This window comes from Hyalella azteca, unplaced genomic scaffold (genome assembly GCF_000764305.2).
Source record: "Hyalella azteca isolate HAZT.00-mixed unplaced genomic scaffold, Hazt_2.0.2 contig6537, whole genome shotgun sequence".
Classification (NCBI taxonomy): Eukaryota; Metazoa; Arthropoda; class Malacostraca; order Amphipoda; family Hyalellidae; genus Hyalella; species Hyalella azteca.
The window spans coordinates 66,320-87,889 of NW_025936696.1; the positions used below are offsets into that span (position 1 = coordinate 66,320).

General features: G+C 37.9%; 1 protein-coding gene across 1 annotated transcript in view; it reads left to right on the top strand.

Moving 5' to 3' along the window:
- The window catches only part of LOC108664947 (discoidin domain-containing receptor 2), an 85,066-nt gene extending 63,767 nt beyond the window's left edge, over positions 1–21,299 (top strand). The window contains exons 11-19 of the mRNA XM_047880896.1: positions 2,578–2,716; positions 3,269–3,732; positions 4,039–4,161; positions 5,222–5,310; positions 17,439–17,636; positions 18,437–18,529; positions 18,866–19,007; positions 19,480–19,629; positions 20,871–21,299. Coding sequence (XP_047736852.1) covers positions 2,578–2,716; positions 3,269–3,732; positions 4,039–4,161; positions 5,222–5,310; positions 17,439–17,636; positions 18,437–18,529; positions 18,866–19,007; positions 19,480–19,629; positions 20,871–21,020 — 1,548 coding nt within the window. The 3' untranslated portion in view covers positions 21,021–21,299. The remainder of the gene's footprint in view (positions 1–2,577; positions 2,717–3,268; positions 3,733–4,038; positions 4,162–5,221; positions 5,311–17,438; positions 17,637–18,436; positions 18,530–18,865; positions 19,008–19,479; positions 19,630–20,870) is intronic.
- Positions 21,300–21,570: the final 271 nt, after the last annotated feature.

Sequence of the window (21,570 nt, forward strand, 5' to 3'; positions counted from 1 at the left end):
CACTCGAGTTAAATCAATAATAAATTTCCTCCATGTGAGTTTGCAGTGGGTGAAAATTTGAAATTATTATAGAAAAATTTATGTGGCTGAAAATTGGGATCACCTGAAATTAATTGGTCTTCGTATGGGTGTCAAGGCTTCAAGATGTAGATATGTATAATCAGATTAAATATTGCCATTAGGGCCAAATTTACTGAGTAATCATTCATCAAAATTATTTTTCGACTATTATTGCTTGTATTTAACATCTCTGACGATCGATCGCTCGCTAAGAATTAGCTTACGATTGGCGCGAAGACAATCTTCATCGTTGTCTTTCACCACAATGATGAATTCGCGCGGATTGTTCCCGATAAAACCAAAATCATCCGTAATCAGTTATTTATATTTTATATTTTTTCGATCACTGAATTGTCAGATTTTTACAATTATTATTTTGTGCTCTGCGGAACTAATTGTATCCGTCATCTAGATATGTACGAAGTGAATGAAAATTCCTTGATAAGTAATTGATCGGACTACGATCCTACGATAGTGGCCACTATTCGATCAGATGAACGCCATGAAGATACAGCCAAACTTTTCTAATATTAAGGGCCGAAAGGTCATCGGGTTTCAAACGAAGGTCATAAAATAGCAATCCCATGACAAACCAGACACTTTTGTTCAACTTTGAGTCGTATTTCGTGTTTTAGAGACCATTCAGCATAGCCCCATTACCTTCCCAACGGCAGATGCACGTGTGGTTTTATCTAACTTCCGTTGAAGCTTTTATGCCAACCTATGAACTCTCAGCATTATTAATGAAGAAATCATTCATAGAAGTGAATCTACAATAAATAACAGCAACAGGAATAAATAGAATGAATGAAGCATCTTCATATGTTTATATACTATGCAACGCAAACATTTTCTGCAAATTCTGCACAACTTCGTCAACTCAGGAGGAATTCTTGTATGTAATAAATGTTTGTTTATGCAAGGCCACATGCATCAGGACTGACACCTACTGCGAGGGATCGTGCGACGAGCGTCGCGGACCACTTGTGTTTTTTATTAATCACGTCGTCATTACAGTAAATCGGTTATTGTGCCCCGAGTTCTTGCTTTTATTCATGATTATAATGTGTAGTAATTAATAATTATTCATTGTTGTTGCGATTTAAATACTTGCACTCTTCGTCAAATTGTGTTCTAATATTTAGCTGCTCACCAGTTCCTGCCAATCACTTTTCTAATGATGATTTTTTTTCTCTCAAAAATTTTCCTTTCTATTTAATAACTAAGTTATTTGTTACAGTAGACTCATACCCCATTTTCTGGTCATTCGATATTAATAATTTATCATAAATTGATTGATAGTCAAAATAATCTTTCCTGTTCTACACATTATTTGCCTTAAAGAATTTATGATATGATTTTTAAATAAACATCATGTTTCCTCACTAGTGAGCACCAATATAATTTTCAAAGAATTACTGCTTCTACTTACCATATTTTCAACCAAGTAAGTATCCTAAATTACAAGAAGATAGAAGCACGACAATTCACAATTCTTACAAATGATAAAATCCTTATAATCGCCATTCATTCTGGCCAAGCAAGTATCTCAGGTGCGAATAATAACAGCAAACTGACTTACAGATCTCTAAACTACATCCTCTAATGTAGAGAGTAACTACCGACTCAACATGGACAATACCCCCACGAAACTTTATCGACGTCGGAAGACCAACAGAAAGATTTTTAGCGCATTTTCTCATTTATGAAAAAAATGCACAATTTTGCTCGCCATGTCCGTCTGTCCGTCCGTCCGTCTGTCCGTCTGTCTGTCCGTACGTGACTTCACGTTTTCGTCGACGAGAAAATGCGCTCTCTGTCACTCACTGCAGTATATTTTTTTTATTTAGAGGAGACACAGGGTTTCTTGTAGCCTGTTGTAATTGCGTCCATGCATTTTTAAGTTCAGGAGGCGTCATCCTTCTTCTTAAACCATAAAACTTCTTTATGGTGAACTGCTGCGAAGACCATAGCATGTTTTCTTGTATTTTTATTTGTTCATTTTTTTCAAACGTTTTTAATTTTTTTTCCTGATTCATGACTAATTTTTTTGAGTCGTCAGGCAATGTAATTTACGCAGCATATCCTCTAAGGGTTTTAATAATGCTTTGATAATATTATTCTATGCCATTGGGTACGGATGGTTGGTACCGATTCCAAATTAACTCAGCATCAACGCAACGAATTATTCATTTATAATTTATAACCTGCATTCCTATGGTTATGTTTATTATTTGACTTAAGCTGGGACTGGTCAGCGGTAGCGTCTCACCGGGCCTACATCGTCATTCGGCAATGCATATTCAGTACATTTATTCATGCAAACTTAACAGATATATTGGCTCTAGTTTATAATGTATTTTTAGCGCAATTTCTCATTTATAAAAAAATGCACTATTGTGCTCGCCATGTCCGTCTGTCTGTCCGTCCGTCCGTGACCTCAATTTTTCGTCGACGAGAAAATGCGCTCTCTGTCACTCACTGCAGTGAGTACTGAGTTATATTTTTTTGCTTCAGCTCGGCCTGGGCAGTGGAGAAGGCAAGTCAGGTCTTTACTCTGAGCCCTACCAGCTTGCGTTCAGCAACTTAGTGGGCTACCCTAGAATGCATGGCAAGGACTCGTCCCTCAACAGACTTTCGTCACCCGACTACACCGGTAAATAATTATAATTCCATATTAAAATTTGTCACGCTTCTGCCCACGTCGCACATTCGACAATTTAAGATCAACTCTACCTCAAGGCTAACATTAATACAGCACAATTTCAATATATTGAAAAGCATAGAGGTGATGAATTTTTTAGCAAACATCGGTGGTAAAATGGAAAAATATTAAAAATTTCCTGCTAATTTCTTTGCTGTCGGTTCTAACTAATATGTAAATTTTATTTCCACTTTAGCTACAATATTATTTTGGATTCTAACCTTCGTACAGAAATACAGGAATAACTCTACACGCCCGCGACGAATTCCTGATTCACCCTGATATATTATTTTTATTTTCAACTTCAATTATTACTTACATGTCCGCAATTCTTTCATCATGAAAATCTATTGCACATTTTTGATACTTTTATTTGTGATATAATGTGTTAATACTTTTGTGATAATAATGTGATAATACTTTTGTGATAATAATGTGATAATAATTTTGTGATAATAATGTGATAATACTTTTATTTGTGATTATAATGATAATATAATGCAGTGCCGCACATCACGACGTCTGGAACGGAAGAAGAAGTTTTATACGCGCCCCCGCTGCTGGCACACAACAAGGTCCCTTACCAAGGTCCTTTTGCATCCTTCATGAGTAAACACTCACTACTGGGCTCTCACTCAACCTCCTCATCCATCATAGCCAACCCCATGGACAACGGCACCATGCCTGCTTGCTCTACTCTCAGCCACCGCAACATATCGAGTACTCTTACCCGCAACATGGCCGCAGATTTGAGTTGTGGTGAAAACAACACAATTAATTCAATACCTTCTCGTCATGGTGGGGGTATGAACACAAGTACTCTAGGCAGCACCTTGGGAGGTACCCTTGGTAGCACCCCTGCAGGTTCCTCAGGAGCTACGGTGTCTTCCAGTTCTGGAGGATCAACCAACAGTGCTGGGGCGACACATCAAGAAGAAAATTTCTACGCAACTACTGAGATTTTGGAGGTAAAACTGGAAGATAAACAGGTTTTTTCACTGCCTTCTTGTGCAGTTTAAAATAGACTTCGTTGAGATAAAATGTCAGGCAAAAACTGCATAAGTCAAAAATAGTCATATCAGTGCTGTGAAAATCTTGAACAGTTTAACATTCGTGAAACAAAAATTGAAGTAATAATTGATGAGGTAATAATTTAATGAATAATAAATTACTGACAATGTAATGAAGTAGTAGAGTAATATATAATGAACGATATTACTAAAATATATCGTGATGTACTCGGTTACTCGCGTCAGTAATTCCCTGCACTACAGAACGGTGGAGGCCTGATGGCAGGGGAAGACGTGGTAGCGCTGATGGAGACCAGCCCTCCACAGGAGATAGCGCAAGATAAGATTACGTTGCTGCAAAAACTCGGCGAGGGACAGTTTGGCGAGGTGACCGTCCTTTTCTGCACGAATATTTCCAGGGAAACCTGAGACTTTCATCAGATTCACTTCTCTGTTGTTGCTTGCTATCAAATTTTCATTGGAAGGAATATTGTTGGAAGGAATGTTGTTTTGAGTAATTTTTTTAGGCCGCTATAAATTTAGGAAATTATGAAATAATTTTGAACGTTTATTCATTGCATTAGATTGCATCATGTTAAGCACTTGCATCTTTGATTGAGTTTGGAACCTTTGCTTACCTTTGGCAAAGTTAAGTTTTTTTTTCGAGCCTTAAAAATAACTTTTTTATATCGTAGTTAATATAATTTTGAATACTTTTTTGATGGTATTAGATATGGTTAGTTCAGTTCTTAGATTAGTTCTAAATGGATTTATTCCTCATAACATCACATTTCGGTGGTGTACGAATCATGAAAAACTGTCAATGAACTGTGTAGGTTTCTGTGATGGAAATCACGGTTTGGAGTTTAAAATCGTTATATTGAACTCATTCAAACGATTTACACTTCAGATATTGTGAAAGGTATTCAGCTTCACTCAGGTCCAGCTCAGGTCCCTTAAACTCAGATTCAACACAAATATTCCTGTGCTACAATATAAATTTTCCTTGTAATATCCTAGAGCTGTGTAGGAATTAATTTTTGCATGGAATACGGTAGTAATCTGATTCATGATCTTTTTATCAGCTAGTCCTAATTAATTACCTATTATTACCTAGAATTAATTACCCATAATTGCCTATAATAATTACCCATAATTACCTACATTTATTTACATATAATGACCTATAGTTACCTATAATTACCTATAATTACCCATAAATACCTATAATAACCAATAATTACCTATAAATACCTATCATTACCTATAGTTACCTATATTTACCAGTAATTGCCTATAATAACCAATAATTGCCAATAATTACCAATAATTACCTATAATTACCTATAATTACCTATATTTTGCCTATAATTGCCTATAATCACCAAATAATTAAATTCACCAAATTAAATAATTAATTGGCCATACTTGTGCATGCTTGTCTCAGGTGCACCTGGGCGAGCTGGCGCACGACGGCGGCCGCAAGCAGGTCGTGGCCGTGAAGACGCTCAGGCTGCAGGCCTCCGCCTCAGTTAGGTGAGGCTCGTGAGGCTAGACGAGGTGAGTCTCGTGAGGCTAGACGAGTCTCGTGAGGCTAGACGAGGTGAGTCTCAAGGAATTTAAAAGCAGAGAAAACGCCAAGAAAATTCACCATATCGATATTGAAAGCGTTTCGGAGTCCAGCTCCATCATCAGTTCGACTAAACTAAAAATGAATAAAATCACTTTAAAAGTCAAAATTCAAAGACAGACATAAAACCTAAACAGGACCTAACATAAAACCCTATTTGAATACACCAAATTGCTAGAGAATTAAGCTGCTCCAGAAAAAAAATATATATATATATTTATACACAATAGAGTCCTGCAGAAGCAAAGAAAAAACTTGCACTTAGATGCCCTCATAAATAAAAAAAATGCCTCATAAAAAGTTTTGAAAATGCAATTAGTAGAAAATTCCCAAAATGCAATTATATTTTCTTCAAAGACATTTGAAAACACTCCTGAGCTGCACTAGTACTGTAGATAGTTCAGCAGCTTGTGTCATTGAACACATAACTTCATGCATTAATGGAAATTTGCCTTTCTTAATAACCAGAATTTAGAATGCATTTTTGACTAAATTCATGACATTACTGGCTGCCCAGAGGAGATTTTGTGGATGATGATGATAGCATTGTTATGTAGTCTACAACTGGTAAACTATTTCATACTTCACCAGCCAGTCAATTGTTGCCCAGCAACTTTTTCTTATTAATTTCTCACATTTTTATTTTTTGTTTCACAAATTTGGAAAATAATTGATGAGAGCAAAAGCATCTTTGTAAATATTTTCAATTGTTGCTATAAAAACTTGGCTCCCAATGAGGTGCACATGATAAAAAAAAATATTAAGAACAATCACTAAATAACATTTCACCCTATTTCTCAGATGTCATACTTAACTATATATTTAATGCTTTTCATTGCATTTTCAGCAGAAGTGTACATACATTAAATATACAAACAGGGATAAATGGCACCTTAAATTATGACCAAAAAAGCTTAAAAGGACAACCAGGGGTTTCAGGAAATAATGAGCTGGGCAAAGAAGCTTATGTGGATAGCATGAGTTCAGTTAAAATATGACAAATTGTATTATTCAGTTCAGTTAAAATACTCACCTCCCTGAGAGAACTCAGAATCCAGTTCAGGTAGCTGTGCATAAACAATATCCCCCAAAGCATCTTGGGCATAATTTGTGATTCCTATTTTGCCACTGCTGCCAGACACCTCCACCCACTCATGCTTGTCACTGAACTTTCGACCTGCAAGAAAAAGTCATACATTAAAACTAGGAAATCAGTCTTCATTGATTCATCCTCTATACCTAATTCTATGACCTTTAATCAAAATGATAAATCTTGATTGCAGGCACTATGAATGATTGAAATAGCTGTAAAGTTTTATAATATTTGTGTACATCCTTCATATATACTGGTATATAAATGAGGTAGATTGCATTTACCTTTCCTACCAGCACCTGCCCACTTTCCTGCATTTAACTTTCAGCTCACACACAAAACAGCAGGCCCCCTCCTCTGCCACGATTTTACATGCAAGGACAATAATTCAGTGAGGAATTCTCAAGAGGCATTTAATTAACCAGTACACATAGCATGAAAAAGCCATCACACAACCTATCACAGAGACACAGTCTGAAGTGGATACATCACAATCAGAGTCTGAAGATTGACCTGCATCCACCCAAAAATGGCAGAGACTTCGTGTACTATCCAAGAATTCCACACTGAAGTACATTGATATTTCAACATTGATTTTTCTGACAGGAGTTGATAGCACTGCCTATTAAGTGATAGCATCTGGCACTGTTTAGTAAGGGCGGCCACAGTAGCAAGATACAATGCACAATTACACATTGCATTGAAAATTCTCCAAAGCGCTCCTTTTTGACAATTTTCCAGGCCCATCGTTTTTAATGATTAAGTTTAAGTTAAGTATTAAGTTAAGTTAGTTTAATAATTAAGTTAACCAGTACACATACCATATTTGGGCACAACCAATTGCAGCTGGAAAGGATTACATAACAATCCCATCAACCAATCACAGCTGGAAAGGGATGTCATAAACAAATATGTATACAATGGATTGAAAGTGGAAAGTACCTGGACTTTCCAAGCTTTCAGGTTTTGCTTTTTAACACGTTTTTCTTAACTTAGCTTCGCGTTTGTTTGTTGTTAACATTGACAACAAAAATTAGCCAACTTCTGATTGCTCTAGAGATCTGAAATTCGGCATGCAAGCTATTTTCGCCTACCAATTTCAGATACAATCAAAAAAACTAGCAATTAGAGACCTAAATTAGCTTAATTGAGTAAAGTATATATATATAGTATACCTTCAACCGGGGCTACTCAGGACAGATTTGAACGATTAGTTTTAAATAACAGTTAATAACTTCTTACAATGAAACATTTCATAAACAAAGTTTAGTCTCATTTTATAGCTGATTGGCAGGGCTATCGAATGGCGTTGTCAAAAAAATTCCATATGCTATTCGTAAGGTGCCAGACGCAAAATAGAGATTGTCCCGAGTAGCCCCAACTGATGATGGAGCTGGACTCCGAAACGTTTTCAATATCGATATGGTGAATTTTCTTGGCGTTTTCTTTGCTTTTAAATTCCTTGTGAACTTGAGGTGAGTCTCGTGAGGCTAGGTGAGGTGAGTCTCGTGAGGCTAGACGAGGTGAGTCTCGTGAGGCTAGACGAGTCTCGTGAGGCTAGACGAGTCTCGTGAGGCTAGACGAAGTGAGTCTCGTGAGGCTAGACGAGGTGAGTCTCGTGAGGCTAGACGAGGTGAGTCTCGTGAGGCTAGGCAAATCTGAATCTCACGCATCTGAGAGTCTATTTGTTCATTTACTTTATACTCTAGAATATATTTCCTAAAAAGCCTGCCTGCCTCTTAAATATTAGCGAATTGCATACAAAAATTATTTTTACAAACATCGTCGTACTTTTAAGTATTTTGTCCGGCTCAGGGAAACTCAGTTTCATCTAAATTAAAAAAATATTCTCGTCCTCAGGTGGATTAAAAAATGTGCTAAAAAATATCGCCGTTTTATCCACCAAAAATTTCTCCAGCACAACAACAACATCAAATCGTCAGCTTACAAAAAGCGATTGTTGTAGTTGTATTTAACAATAACACAAAGTGCAGTTGCAGCCTCGTAGGAGTTATCTCGGTATTCGGATAATCTAATGGCGCACAAAAATGTTCCGTAGAGAATTTCTCCAAGTCAGTTTCTCGGAACACTTCATCACTTTCAGGGCCATTGTGAGATGAATAATTTATTGACAAAGAGGGGATCTCGGCCCCAAATTCATTCCATTATCCACCATTTGGGTTTGTTTTAATAAGTTGATGTCGTAATTCCGTGTGATGTTTCTCGCGCCTAATGGAAACCGACGTCCCAGTGGGGCCGTTCTACCGTCTACAAATTGACCATTTCACAGCTCTTAACTTCTTTCCTCATTTCCCTTCTTCCCCTTGTTCCTGTCTCCCCTTCTGACTTCTTCCTCTCCCCCTTTTTTCTCTTTCGACTTTTCTATATTCCTACATAGCGAACACTATTATGTATTTCTCTCTTTTAATAATAATAATTTGCGCCGTTATTAATATAATAATAATTAATAATGATTTGATTAATAATGTAATTAATAATAATATTTTTAATAAACTTGCCTATTGCTTCTTTGACTCATATTATTGAAATTGTCTAATCTGATTTTCATGCCGCGAATCCCCTATTCCAATTAATTTTCACATATTGTTCAGTGTTACGAACTCTATTTGTGAACGTTACATACCTCATCCCGATTCTCTAATAGATATTCCAATTTATTGCTATTTTTGTAATTAATTTTTAGTAAATAGAGTTGCAGCATCATTCTTATCATAAAAATACCGTTGCCGATAACATTTTTCAACATTAGTTATTTAAAAATTGATGTTTGTCAAGTTCCTCGACGTGGCATAACTCAACAAATTTTACTCGCCCGATCTTTCATTATACAAACCGCCATTTCCAAAATTATTTGGGTTTGTAAATTATATGTGCAAAAAACTTCCCTTCGTATTGACTATTTTTAATGAGTGTTATTTATGTTACATGCCTTATTTTTGCTGTATTTCACAGTATGTTCCAGCTATAGCGTAGATCTTGACGCGCGTCTACCAAGCCTCATGTCTACCTTCGCTCGACGCCTTGAACAATACGCTTGCATCCCTCCTCCCTCACAGTCCTTATCCCCTTTGTTCTCTTCTTACCTGCTGTTATCCCCTGGTCCCCCTGTTTGGGCCCCTTTTTTCCATCCTATTCCAGGCGATTGGCCCCCAAAGGGACCATAAAGTCCCCTTTACGGGAGCGTCTCTAAGTACCACCAGCGGACCTCTGATCCTCTATTGCAGCGTCCGCAAGAATTGATATCCGCATAAAAATTGGCATTGGCCGTTTCTTTCATTATATGGAAACTAAGATATTACGAAGATAACAATCAACTAAGATATTAAGAAGATATCCATCAACTAAGATATTACGAAGATATCCATCAACTAAGATATTACGAAGATATCCATAAACTAAGATATTACGAAGAAATCCATCAACTAAGATATTACGAAGATATCCATCAAAATAATGAATTTTGGAGCATTATGCTGCTTACAATAATCTCAAAATGAACTTAAAGATTTCAAAACCTATATCCTGCTCTGCAAATGCTTAGGAAAAGTATAAAATATCGCGAGTTTTTTCCGTACTATTGAAATGTCAGTTCGGTGTTGACGTGTTGTCAATGAACACTAGTTTATTTGTCCAAATTGGTTATTCTCTCCACACCTCACGTTCGTTCATTTGTTATTAAACTATCTCATATCATATCACAAATTGATTTAGTCAGATAAAAATAACAGACGAATGAAATACCATAAAAAACTAGGCTATTCAAATTAATTTATTTTCAACTTCTTTGAACTAAAATCCCATATAAAAATGAATCTGCGAATTCAGTTCAGAAAATTTGCACGTATATACCATACATCTCTAGCACAGCAATCCTCTTGAAGATGCTAAGCACTCTCTATCGTTTTGATGACAGCTGTGAGAGCTTCCTGAGGAGAATACTTTGCTGTGACCGCACCATCTCATCAGGCCAGATCATGCCATTTGTGGCGGTTATGCCAGCATTGCCAGTTTTTTAGTGGCACTCGGGCCATGCAGTGCAATCTCCATACTGTCGTCTGCTGCATGTATTGTACATGTGCCATATATGGTCTGACTGCCGGCAATCTTTTGTGTACTTTTATATAATTGAATCTCATGACCTTTCTATTTGCCTGGCATATGAAGGAGATTATTGTGAGTGGTGTGAAAATTAATGTAAAGGAGATTATTACTTTCGTGAATTTAATTGGAAAAGGCGGCTACCCAAACGATTGTTTCCCCCATCAAGCAAGTGTCAATATTGATTAAATGAACAGTAGATAGTACAGTGCAACTCATGCAATGCAACAAAATAAGTAATATTTCTAGATCCATGACTACGTTTACTGCAAGAAAAACTTTGCTGTAACTCTAGACTTAGGTAGGACGGGTTGCCTTTCCAGTAACTTATTTCTCTTCCTAAATCACTATTATTGCAACATTATCAATCATCATATCAGCAACATTATCTCGTTATTCATCATTATTGATGAAATAATTTATCCTTGCACAATCCAATCATTTTCTGTAGACCCATCATGTGTCCAAAACACATGATGATGAATTTACTGTAAGAATTGCACAAGAGAAAAGCTAATGAAGATATTGGAAATTGTAGCGCAAGTAAACCATTGAGGTTATTGAGAATTGCATTTCAGGTAACCCTGTGAGGTTATATAGTGCATTGCATTGCAAATAAACCCCTGAAGTTATTATGAATTAAGTAAGCCAGCAAGGTTATAGTGCATTGCATTGCAAATAAACCCCTGAAATTATTATGAATTAAGTAAGCCAGCGAGGTTATAGTGCATTGCATTGCAAATAAGCCAGCGAAATTATTAGGAAATAAGTAAGCCATTGAGGTTATAGTGCATTGCATTGCAAATAAGCCAGTGAAATTATTAGGAAATAAGTAAGCCATTGAGGTTATAGTGCATTGCATTGCAAATAAGCCAGTGAAATTATTAGGAAATGAGTAAGCCAGCGAGGTTATTCACCTCGTAATTTACACGGCCAGTTCACGAGAATGGCCTGGAACGAGCTCGCGGTGCCAGGCTTTTGCACGAATGGTCGCCAGGCACGCGTAGCGGCCTCACGAACTCCAGCCTTTCTCGGTCGTTACGAAGAATTGCTTCCATTAGCTTCATTACTCTCACAATATCGCGGTGTGCACTTCCACCGCCTTGTAATGCCGTAGAAATTAATAATCCGCACCTCGGAAAGTGCAGCTTTTTAATACAAGGCTTCCGAATTACTTTTCGATATCCCGGAGCAATTCGGCCTGAACTTCGGAACGCGTTTCGGCAACTCCATGGAAACAAAGATCGTAAAGAGCATCTGGATGACGCTGGTCGTATTGAGCGAGAAGATGGTGCGTGAAAGAGGCTCCTTTTTATACCGTGCCAAACGTGGTGTTGATAGTGACATCTATTCGGTATGAGAGTTACAATACAACATTGTATTAGGACCTAAATTACGTATATTTTTATGGTGATGATGTTGTCAACAGCGGAAATTCGGCGAAAATGTACTGGGTACTATGGTACAAATACAGACCCGTGAAAGACTCGGTATAACATAGTGCGTTTAATAACTATCAGTATAACAAATGTTGGAATTTTGTGCGGAATATCGCAAATTTAGGAATATACTGTATATGTAGGAATTTTATATATAGGAATTTCTTGCCCTGGAGGAGCTTAAAAAAATTGATTAACTACTGATACTCTTGAGTAACTTCAAAAACCTAAATCAATAATTGATTTCACATTTATAAATAATCACTTGTACGTAATTATTTTGCTTTTTTGGGTATTTACTTAGGGTGTTTTTTTTTCATTGTAACGCCTGCCTCATATTGAACGCGAGGTCGAGACATAAAATTTTTATTGCAATATTTAAGCCACTATGAACTAAGCTCTCAACTTTGACCCCGAAATTTTCATGCGGAAATGAATAAATTTCAATATTTTTGTACACAAGTAAATAATTTGGTCCCTATGCTGTCCATGATAATGGTTATTCGGGCTATTCTAAGATTTTTCCTGGACCAGCCACGAGCTAAGTTTAAATATTTCTTCGTAATACAAGCCACATGTTTTAATTTCGTTGCCATGTTCCCGCCCTCCTTCAATTTTTTTTTTTTTTGCATCAACACTTTTTCAATTTACCAGAGCGGATATGAAACTCGCTACATGCAATCCTGGGATAGATAATTTGCGTTAAGCTCCTGATTTCCGCCGAGGCGGACGATCAATATTAAGTAAGTTTGTGAGTATCGGCCTCCTGCGTGCCGCACGATCCATTTCAGCGGCTAAATGCACCCCCAACTAACTCCGTAGTCGGCGAAAGTTTTCGGCTACGATTTCTTATCGTCAAACTTGGATGAGGAAAAGTTTCGCGATCTAAAAATGGCAGTAAAAAACTGTAAAAACTGAGCTGCAGCTTTGCCAAGGATGGCGGCGGCCATGTTTACACTAGTTGCTACTGGTTAGTTGCTGCAGAGCCTCATAGATCATCATCATTGCCGGGACGAATGCGTGATTCTTCGAGGCCAGATGGTGGGAGAGATCGTATTATATGGGCTACATTTCTTAGAAAAATCTTAACTCTTTAACAGCCACGGGAAAAACTAAATAAAATCAAACACGGGCCAGGAAAGCGGTGGCATAGAAATCACGAAGATAACCTGATCGCGACTGAAGTGAAGCAGCAGGTTTTCGGCAGGACAGGCAAGGTGGTAGAGTGGTTTTGAAAGTAGAGACACGAAGATGGTGGTTTTTGCCAGGAGGTACTAGGAAAGAGGGTACTTTGGTCAGTAGGCACAAGATGCTAAGATTGTTTTCTAATCCTAGTGGCAGAGAGAAAGATGGTTGTTTAATAAAAAGCGAATACTATATCGAAATTTCTTAACTAGAGAGGTGTGGAAAAAGATTCTTTGACAGAGACATTGAGGACTGGGTTTTTGGTACTAACAACAAATAAGATGTAGGTCGCTGCAAATAACAACGTGTAAGAAAAAGATTGTTGACAGGAGAGCTTTTTAAGAAGGGTTTTGTTGACAGTGGATACGTGGAGACAAGGGGGTTGTTGACGCTGGAGGTGGGGGTGGATGGGTCGCTCGGTCCCTGCTGGCAATATATTGCCGAGACCCCCTCTCTTCCGACATTTATTTCAGAGAGCACACACCTCGACCGTACATTGCGTGACTCCAGCACGCTAAACTTAAGGCTCTCCCTCATTTCTTTTTAGCTTCCTTCTTTTATGGACTTTGTCTCCTAACAGACTCCGCATCATGGCTCCTTCGCATCCTTTTTTGTCATCGTCATTTATTTTACTTATTTGTCTTAAAATTTACATAACTGGTTAGTTTCTTCTGGTTCAATATTTTTACCAAGACGTTGCATCTCGAATTTTTTTCCTGTGATTTTCATTCCATCTCTTCTCTTGCTCACTTTTTTAAAGTCTTTTACTTTTTAAAAAGTCTTTTACTTTTTAAAAAGTCTTTTACTTTTTAAAAAGTCTTTTACTTTTTAAAGTCTCACTTTTTTAAAGTCTTTTTACTTTTTTAAAGTAAAGTTTTTGAGTCACTTTTTAAAGTCGCATTAGTTGCTAACTGTTTATTGTAGTGTTTTAGTAGTTGCTTACTTTATTAATTGAAATTCATTTCATGTATTACTATCTAAGCTTTTACCTCAATTACATGACTTGAAATCGTCTCGTCTCATCACCTTTTTCTAAATTTTTCACGCCATATTCGTCACTCTTGGTCAACATGACGTTCTGGTCTTTGACCAGAACGTTCCTCACACACTCGCTCATTTTCACTTTTAGCTGCTCACAGCTTCCTGTCTGGCATCTCACAAGCCTGCTGAGCGCTTAGCACCTCACAAGCCTGCTGAGCGCTTAGCGTCTCACAAGCCTGCTGAGCGCTTAGCACCTCACAAGCCTGCTGAGCGCTTAGCGTCTCACAAGCCCATTAAACACTTAGCGGATTATTAGCGGACAAGCCGAACATTAACAAGTGTCAGCATTGGATGGCAATTTTATAACTTTACTTACGTAATCTTTTTCAAGTTGTAAAGCTTTTTCAAGCAGTTGTCTACTGCAATATATATGCAATATTCATTTAATTTTTTCGCAGAGGATACATAGTAGATTATCTTCTAGACATTTTTAATTTTTTAAATTAATGACAAAATATTAAATTTGACTAAAATTTTTGCATTAAATTTGTTTATATTCTACTCTGGTACGACAATTATTCCGGCCAAATAACTCAATAAATCATTACATGGCTGTAAAGCAATTCTCTGCGTCGCGGCGGTATCTTCAATAATGTTATTGCTTGTAAACTCTCACTCGCGCCGCGGCCGTAATCTCAGACGGGCCCAATTTTTCACGGCTAAAGCATCCATTAAGCTTAATTTGCTTAAGGTGAGCAATGCTTCGTCTCGTCGGCCTGGAAGTTATGAGCCTGCGTCTTGCAAGTCATTTCTCATGCCGCGTTACCCTGAAACATTCCTGAGAAACTTACCCTGAAACATTCCTGAGAAACGAGCATTGGCGTAATTTGACTTCTGCAGTTCTCAGCCGGCTCGCTGGTGCAGGTCTGCCGAAAAAATACTTCTGTATGAAGGGTTGTTGCCGATTAAATTATAATATATTTTTTGTTTGATGCTTAAAGCAATAAATTAATGTTCGCGATTTCCTTCACTGATGGTTGTGTTGGGTCTTAATGATGAGGTCTACTGACATATTCTCCGCGTTTATTAGGTGCTTCAAAGTGCAATAATGGGATATTCGCAACTTCAGTACTGAAGTTAATTACTATCACCTATGTATACCTGTGCAGCGCTTGTAACCATTACTCCTCCTGCCGCCGTCAATTTTTAGTGATTATTACATTCTTGATCACCAGCGCCGATGTTCAACACAACTTCCTCGATAAAGCAATAAATATAGGCTTATTGGTCAGTTGTTCCTGATTTTCCCTGGAGTTGCGTCCGCGTTAAGCACTTGTTATTTATTATTATGCTTCTCGTGCTTAATGTAATTTTTTTAGGAGAATTTTGCTTTGATTATTATAATAGGTTCATTCTAAGCAAGAATTTCCGCTATAAAAAAGTTGTATATATAGGGAGAATGGACTCGAAAACACGTGGAGTAAAATAATTTTTTCAAGTTTCCCATCCCAGGAAGTAAATGTATTTTTTCAGCCCATCATCTGATGGAATTATTATCAAGCATTTCAAAAAGCTTGGTAGCACAAAGAATTTTTTAAAAGGATCTCGAGTCCAAGCTTCTTGTGGTAAAGCGACAGCGCGTGTCAAATAAATTTCAACCGAATACAGTTTTTGTGGCATTCCCTTCACAAAAGCTTCTTGAATCTCCCAAAAGTGTCATACTGTCTGCCTCTGAACTTGGCAGAAAAGAGACGTCTCTTTAGCTCTTAAGTGGAACCTACGGCACCTTGCAAAAGAGGAGCCAAGAGCCCTGAAGACTCTTAGCCAGAATCCCCTTGCTCGTGAGAGCCGCGACCGTCCCCTGAGAGCTCGTCTGTCCATCAAGCCTGTCCTCGCCTTGCCTTTGATGAGGTCACGGGAGCATCGTACGTCTGGCAGGCCGTACGTATGGCAGCATCGTACGTCTGGCAGGCCCTACGTATGGCAGCATCGTACGTCTGGCAGGCTGTACGTCTGGCAGGCCGTACGTCTGGCATGCCGTACGTCTGGCAGGCTGTACGTCTAGGAGGCCGTACGTCTGGCACGTCGTACGTCTGGCAGGCCGCACCTCTGGCAAGCCGTACGTCTGGCAGGCCGTACGTCTGGCACGTCGTACGTCTGGCAGGCCGTACCTCTGGCAAGCCGTACGTCTGGCAGGCCGTACGTCTGGCAAGCCGTACGTCTGCAGGTCGTACGTCAGGCAGGCCGACAGAAAATCGAGTGCTCTGTGATTTACTCATGCAGCACAGCAATAAGCATATATGTATTCGAGCAGTAAACATACAAACGGATTTGTCTGATGATTTAACAGTCGTTTAAAAAAGTTGAATTGTATGGGAGATGGGCAGTCCAGAACGCAAAAACTAAAATTTGTGGCATTTCACTAATTTTGTTGCTAAAAAACTTTATTCTTCGAAGTAATAACATGATGTAGTTTTGGAGTGGTTCAAAATCATGAATCACAACTACAACATTTAAAATAAAAATCATCATCATTGCATGCTTATGTAATTTAGCGCATTATATTTTTTCGTAACATACAATGTGGCACTTTTATCCACAAATTATTCATAATACTGCAGGCTACAGGATTGCTATAGAATTCGAGCTCGTGTAACTTAAGAAGACGCATTCTTTCGTCGCTCGTTGCAGCAGAATTCATAATGAAACTCTTCCATCGAGTATTTAAATTTCCAGATGGTGAACTATAGCCTTTCAGAAGCTCCATTTTACATTATGCCCAATTAATTTGAGAAAACATTTCTTATATTGGGCCAAATTTAATTTGTGACATTTTGGTTTATATTAGGCCAAATTAAACTTGTGAAGGTGGGGGCATCTGTGATACCAAATTCAATTTTCTGTGTCTTGCTTCTATGATGCCAAATTCAACTTGTGAAGGATTTCACAAGGTAAATTTGTGTAAATTTAACTTGAATTTTAGTGTCTGGCTTCTATGACGCCAAATTTAACTTGCGAAGGATTTCACAAGTTAAATTTGTGTAAATTAAACTTGAATTTTAGTGTCTGGCTTCTATGACGCCAAATCTAACTTGTGAAGAATTTCACAAGTTGAATTTTTGTAAATTAAAATTTAATTTTTAGCGTCTGGCTTATATTACACCAAATTTAACTCGTGAAAGTTTGGCTTATATTATACCAAATTTAACTTGTGAAGGTGTGGGTTCGAGCGTGAGGTTGAGATCCTGGCCAAGCTCCGAGATCCCCACATTGTGGGTGTGGTGGGGGTGTGCACCAAGGAGGAACCCTTGTGTCTCCTGGTGGAGTACCTGGAGCATGGAGACCTGTACCAGTACCTCCAGGCCAGAGTTGCAGAGACTACATCACCGAGGGCCACGCAAGCAAAGACCATAAGGTAGAGTCCAAAATTTAACTTTCCTCAGATTATTTTCCTCCAAACTTCCTGAATCAACTTCAGCAGGTATAAATATCCTATGTAGTTCTAAAATGACATGGTTCTTAACGTCGGAAATTTAATGCGAGAGAACGTATAGCTTATATGCAATTGAAGAGTTGTTACTCAGTGCAATTTAGTGTTTGATGCACACGCGTAGCCCAGCATCTTACACCAACATCGTCATCCGATGCTACAGTTGTGGAAGACTATATCTAAAGTTATAGGGTTGACCGGGTTTTTCGTTATGAAGTTCCTCAGTAAATTATTGATCCGTAACAGTAGCTGCTGAAAATGTTTCTTACTTTATGCCAACCTGCTTATATCCAAACCAATAAATTCTGTGCTATATTATCTAATTTACATAAACAATTGTATTGGCGCACTAGTTCCCAAACTGTGGCCCATGACCCTAAAGAAGTCATAAACATTCATCAGTGAAAACACCATCAACTGATTCACAGCACCGTATATACTTACTCAATTAACCTATCATAGTAACTGATCACAGTTATTATAATAGGATAGTAGAATCCATTCGAATGGAATAAACTCTTTCAATAAACTTTGTGTGAAAGTGAAAACCTATACCGCATATTGGTGCAACAGCTCTACTACATTCAACATCGCTATGAAATAATGTTATAAGAACTGAAGCTGTTTTACAGAGCTTTGTTCTTGCAGTTATGGCTGCCTGATATACATGGCAATAAATAATGTTATAAGAACTGAAGCTGTTTTACAGAGCTTTGTTCTTGCAGTTATGGCTGCCTGATTTACATGGCCACGCAGATCGCGTCAGGCATGAAGTACCTTGAGGCACTCAACTTTGTTCATAGAGATCTCGCTACTCGGTGAGTAAGCACTTCTATCACATTGTTTTACATAAAGAATAATTATAATCTTTTATCTTTAAACAAAAGGTTTTATCGTTTAGTCATATTAAATTGCAAATTTTAGGTTTTAATATCTGACATTGAATTTTGGATTATAAATTGTATTTACTTGCTAGGTTTGTCAAATTGACGATGGAGCTGGACTCCGAAACGTTTTCATTCATAAAAATATAGTGAACTTCTGCGCCGATTTTTTCGTTTTATATTCCTTCTTCAATGTCGTAAAAATAACTTCCAAATTCGGATCTTTAGGTACCAAATATTTTAATATTTCTACTGACTTACAATGCACAGGAACTGTCTGGTTGGGGCCAACAACATCATCAAGATCTCCGACTTCGGCATGAGCAGATCTGTGTACGCCTGCGACTACTACCACTCGGACGGCGCTGGGCTGCTGCCTATACGATGGATGGCCTGGGAGAGCGCCATGCTTGTATGTCTCGCTCTTATTACTTTGGATTATTTGTTGTTTTTTTTTTCACTGTTAACTCTGTCTTGTTTGTGCTTTTTTGTTATTTTTTTGCTATTTTAACTCTGTAATGTTTTTTTGTTGTTGTTTTTATTTTTTTTTTTGCTTTTTTAATTCTGTATTGTTCATTATTCTTTCGTATTTTTTAGTCTGTGTTTTGTTCATTTGCTTGTTGTTATTGTTTTTGTTCCTCTAACTTTGCATTGTTCGTTCTTCTTTCGTATTTTTTAGTCTGTGTTTTGTTCCGTTGCGTTATATTTTGTGTGATATTTTAGTGGGAAATGAGATTCGATATGTGTAAATTCACATGTTAACTTTATGAAAAATTGACACAAGTAGCTGCAATTATCTTATCAATTTATGAAATGTCTAAGAAATATTAGTAAAATTCCTCATTTTTGCTAGAGAAACATAAAAAATCTGAATTTTCCCCCAGGGCAAATACACGACAAAGAGCGACGTGTGGTCGTTCGCGGTGACGCTGTGGGAGGTGTTGGGCATGGCGCGAGAGCAACCCTTCGAGGAGCTCTCGGACCTTCAGGTCCTCCATAACCTTGCCGCGCACTACCATAACGACAACAGAAAGGTACCATCAACTTATACTTCATGACAAGTTGGGCTTAAAATGCGTAAAATGCCTTCATTGCTCAATTTTTCATGAATTTTTCCTATGAAAGGTACCACCTCCTTATATTTTATAATAAGTTTCAAAGGATATAATAGAAGTGTCGGCACTGAAGAAATAGGCCCATGGCCTGTTGCCGATTCTTGTACTTTTCGCGACTTGATTCACAAGGGATCCGGCCAATGAAAGCAAATCTTTCCATAACTGACGATTGATTGAGATAGCTACTGGACTTATTGCCTGGTCCGTGATTTTCTAGGCATTTTAAAACCGAACATATGCTCCTGCATAGCCTCGTCTAGTCTGTTCTTGAAGGTATTCATACTCGGAGCGCCAACGATGCTACCAGGGAGGCGGTTCCACATGTCGGTGATAATAATGATAATAATGCTAATAATGGGTAGTAAGTAATATAAGTACAAAGTAATAATAATGATAATAAGTTTTGGATTTGTAATGCTGTCATCTACACGTGATGTTCAGTGCGTATGTTTTCCGTGGAATGTCTGTTCGCGATCCATTGGCAAAGTGCTTTCCGTTCTTCCGTAATTATTTGCATGCAAAATTTATCTTTTTCTTGGTCGATATCGATAATTGAGGTCTTTATTTGTTATAACTTTAATAAAGGTGAAGTCATTTATGTCGTCCTAGATTTATTTCGCCAAGGATCAACTTCTTCAAGGCGCAATGCTTTAATTGATCAGCATTACTGTTCATTACACTATCCATTTCTAATTTCCCCAATTTGAGGCAGCTGCAACTTCGCCAACGTGACATCGTGTGTAGTTTTTATGGCCCACATTTTGGGCGACTTCTTTCTATTTTTTTCTGCAAAAATAATCTTCTCACATAATAAGCTTTACAATCTTCAATACGACACCCTTGATAAAAGCTTTTCGATATATTGTCATGGAGTTTAAAAATCATGTCAATCGTCGTTCCTCGTCTGGTGTCTTTGTCGCTACCAGTTATTTTTGAGGACAGTTTCGATGCGTCGTCTCTGAGTTTACTAATCATGTAAACTGTTATTCCTCGTCAGGAGTTTACTAATCATGTAAACTGTTATTCCTCGAACTGTTATTCCTCGTCAGGAGGTTACTAATCATGTAAACTGTTATTCCTCGTCAGGAGCTTACTAATCATGTAAACTGTTATTCCTCGTCAGGAGCTTACTAATCATGCAAACTGTTATTCCTCGTCAGATGTATCTATCGCCGCCTTCGGGATGCCCTAAGGAGATTTACGAGCTCATGAAGGAATGTTGGCGAAGAAACGATGTTGACAGACCTTCCTTCAGGGAGATTCACATGTTTCTGCTCAGGAAAAACCTCGGATATTCTCCGATCGTTTGAATGTCAGGCAAAATAATGAACGGAATGCTGTCTTACAAGGTGGTACCGTGTTCCGGCTCATGCTGGGCAAGTTTGCCAGCTTGTTAGCGTATGCGCGAGAAGATGGCATGAAAATGTCAAGTTTTCAGCAGCACAAACTAGGGTGACGGTAGAGATACACACGCGTGCTTGGTTCAATTCATGTCAATTTTGTGTGTAAATATCCACAGTTAAAACTTTATGTCGAAACACTTAGAAAAATTTGTGACTGTAGTTCCTTAAATTAGATAAGTCGAAGATATTTTGGAGTAATTTATGTTGTAAATACATTTTCATTCACGTTGCTACAGCATTTAGAATTGATGTGAGCGGCTTGCGATAGATGAACAAGAACAAGTTTAGGGCCGACCAATGCACTCTATTCAGCATGGGCAACGGCATGAACAACTTGCAATTGAATAACTAGTTAATTTTAACAATTTTTTGGCCAATTAGTCGTGACCAGATGTTTTTGAATACAAGTAATTGTCTAAATTCGAGACTTCATTTAAAATCTTTGTATGCACCGAAA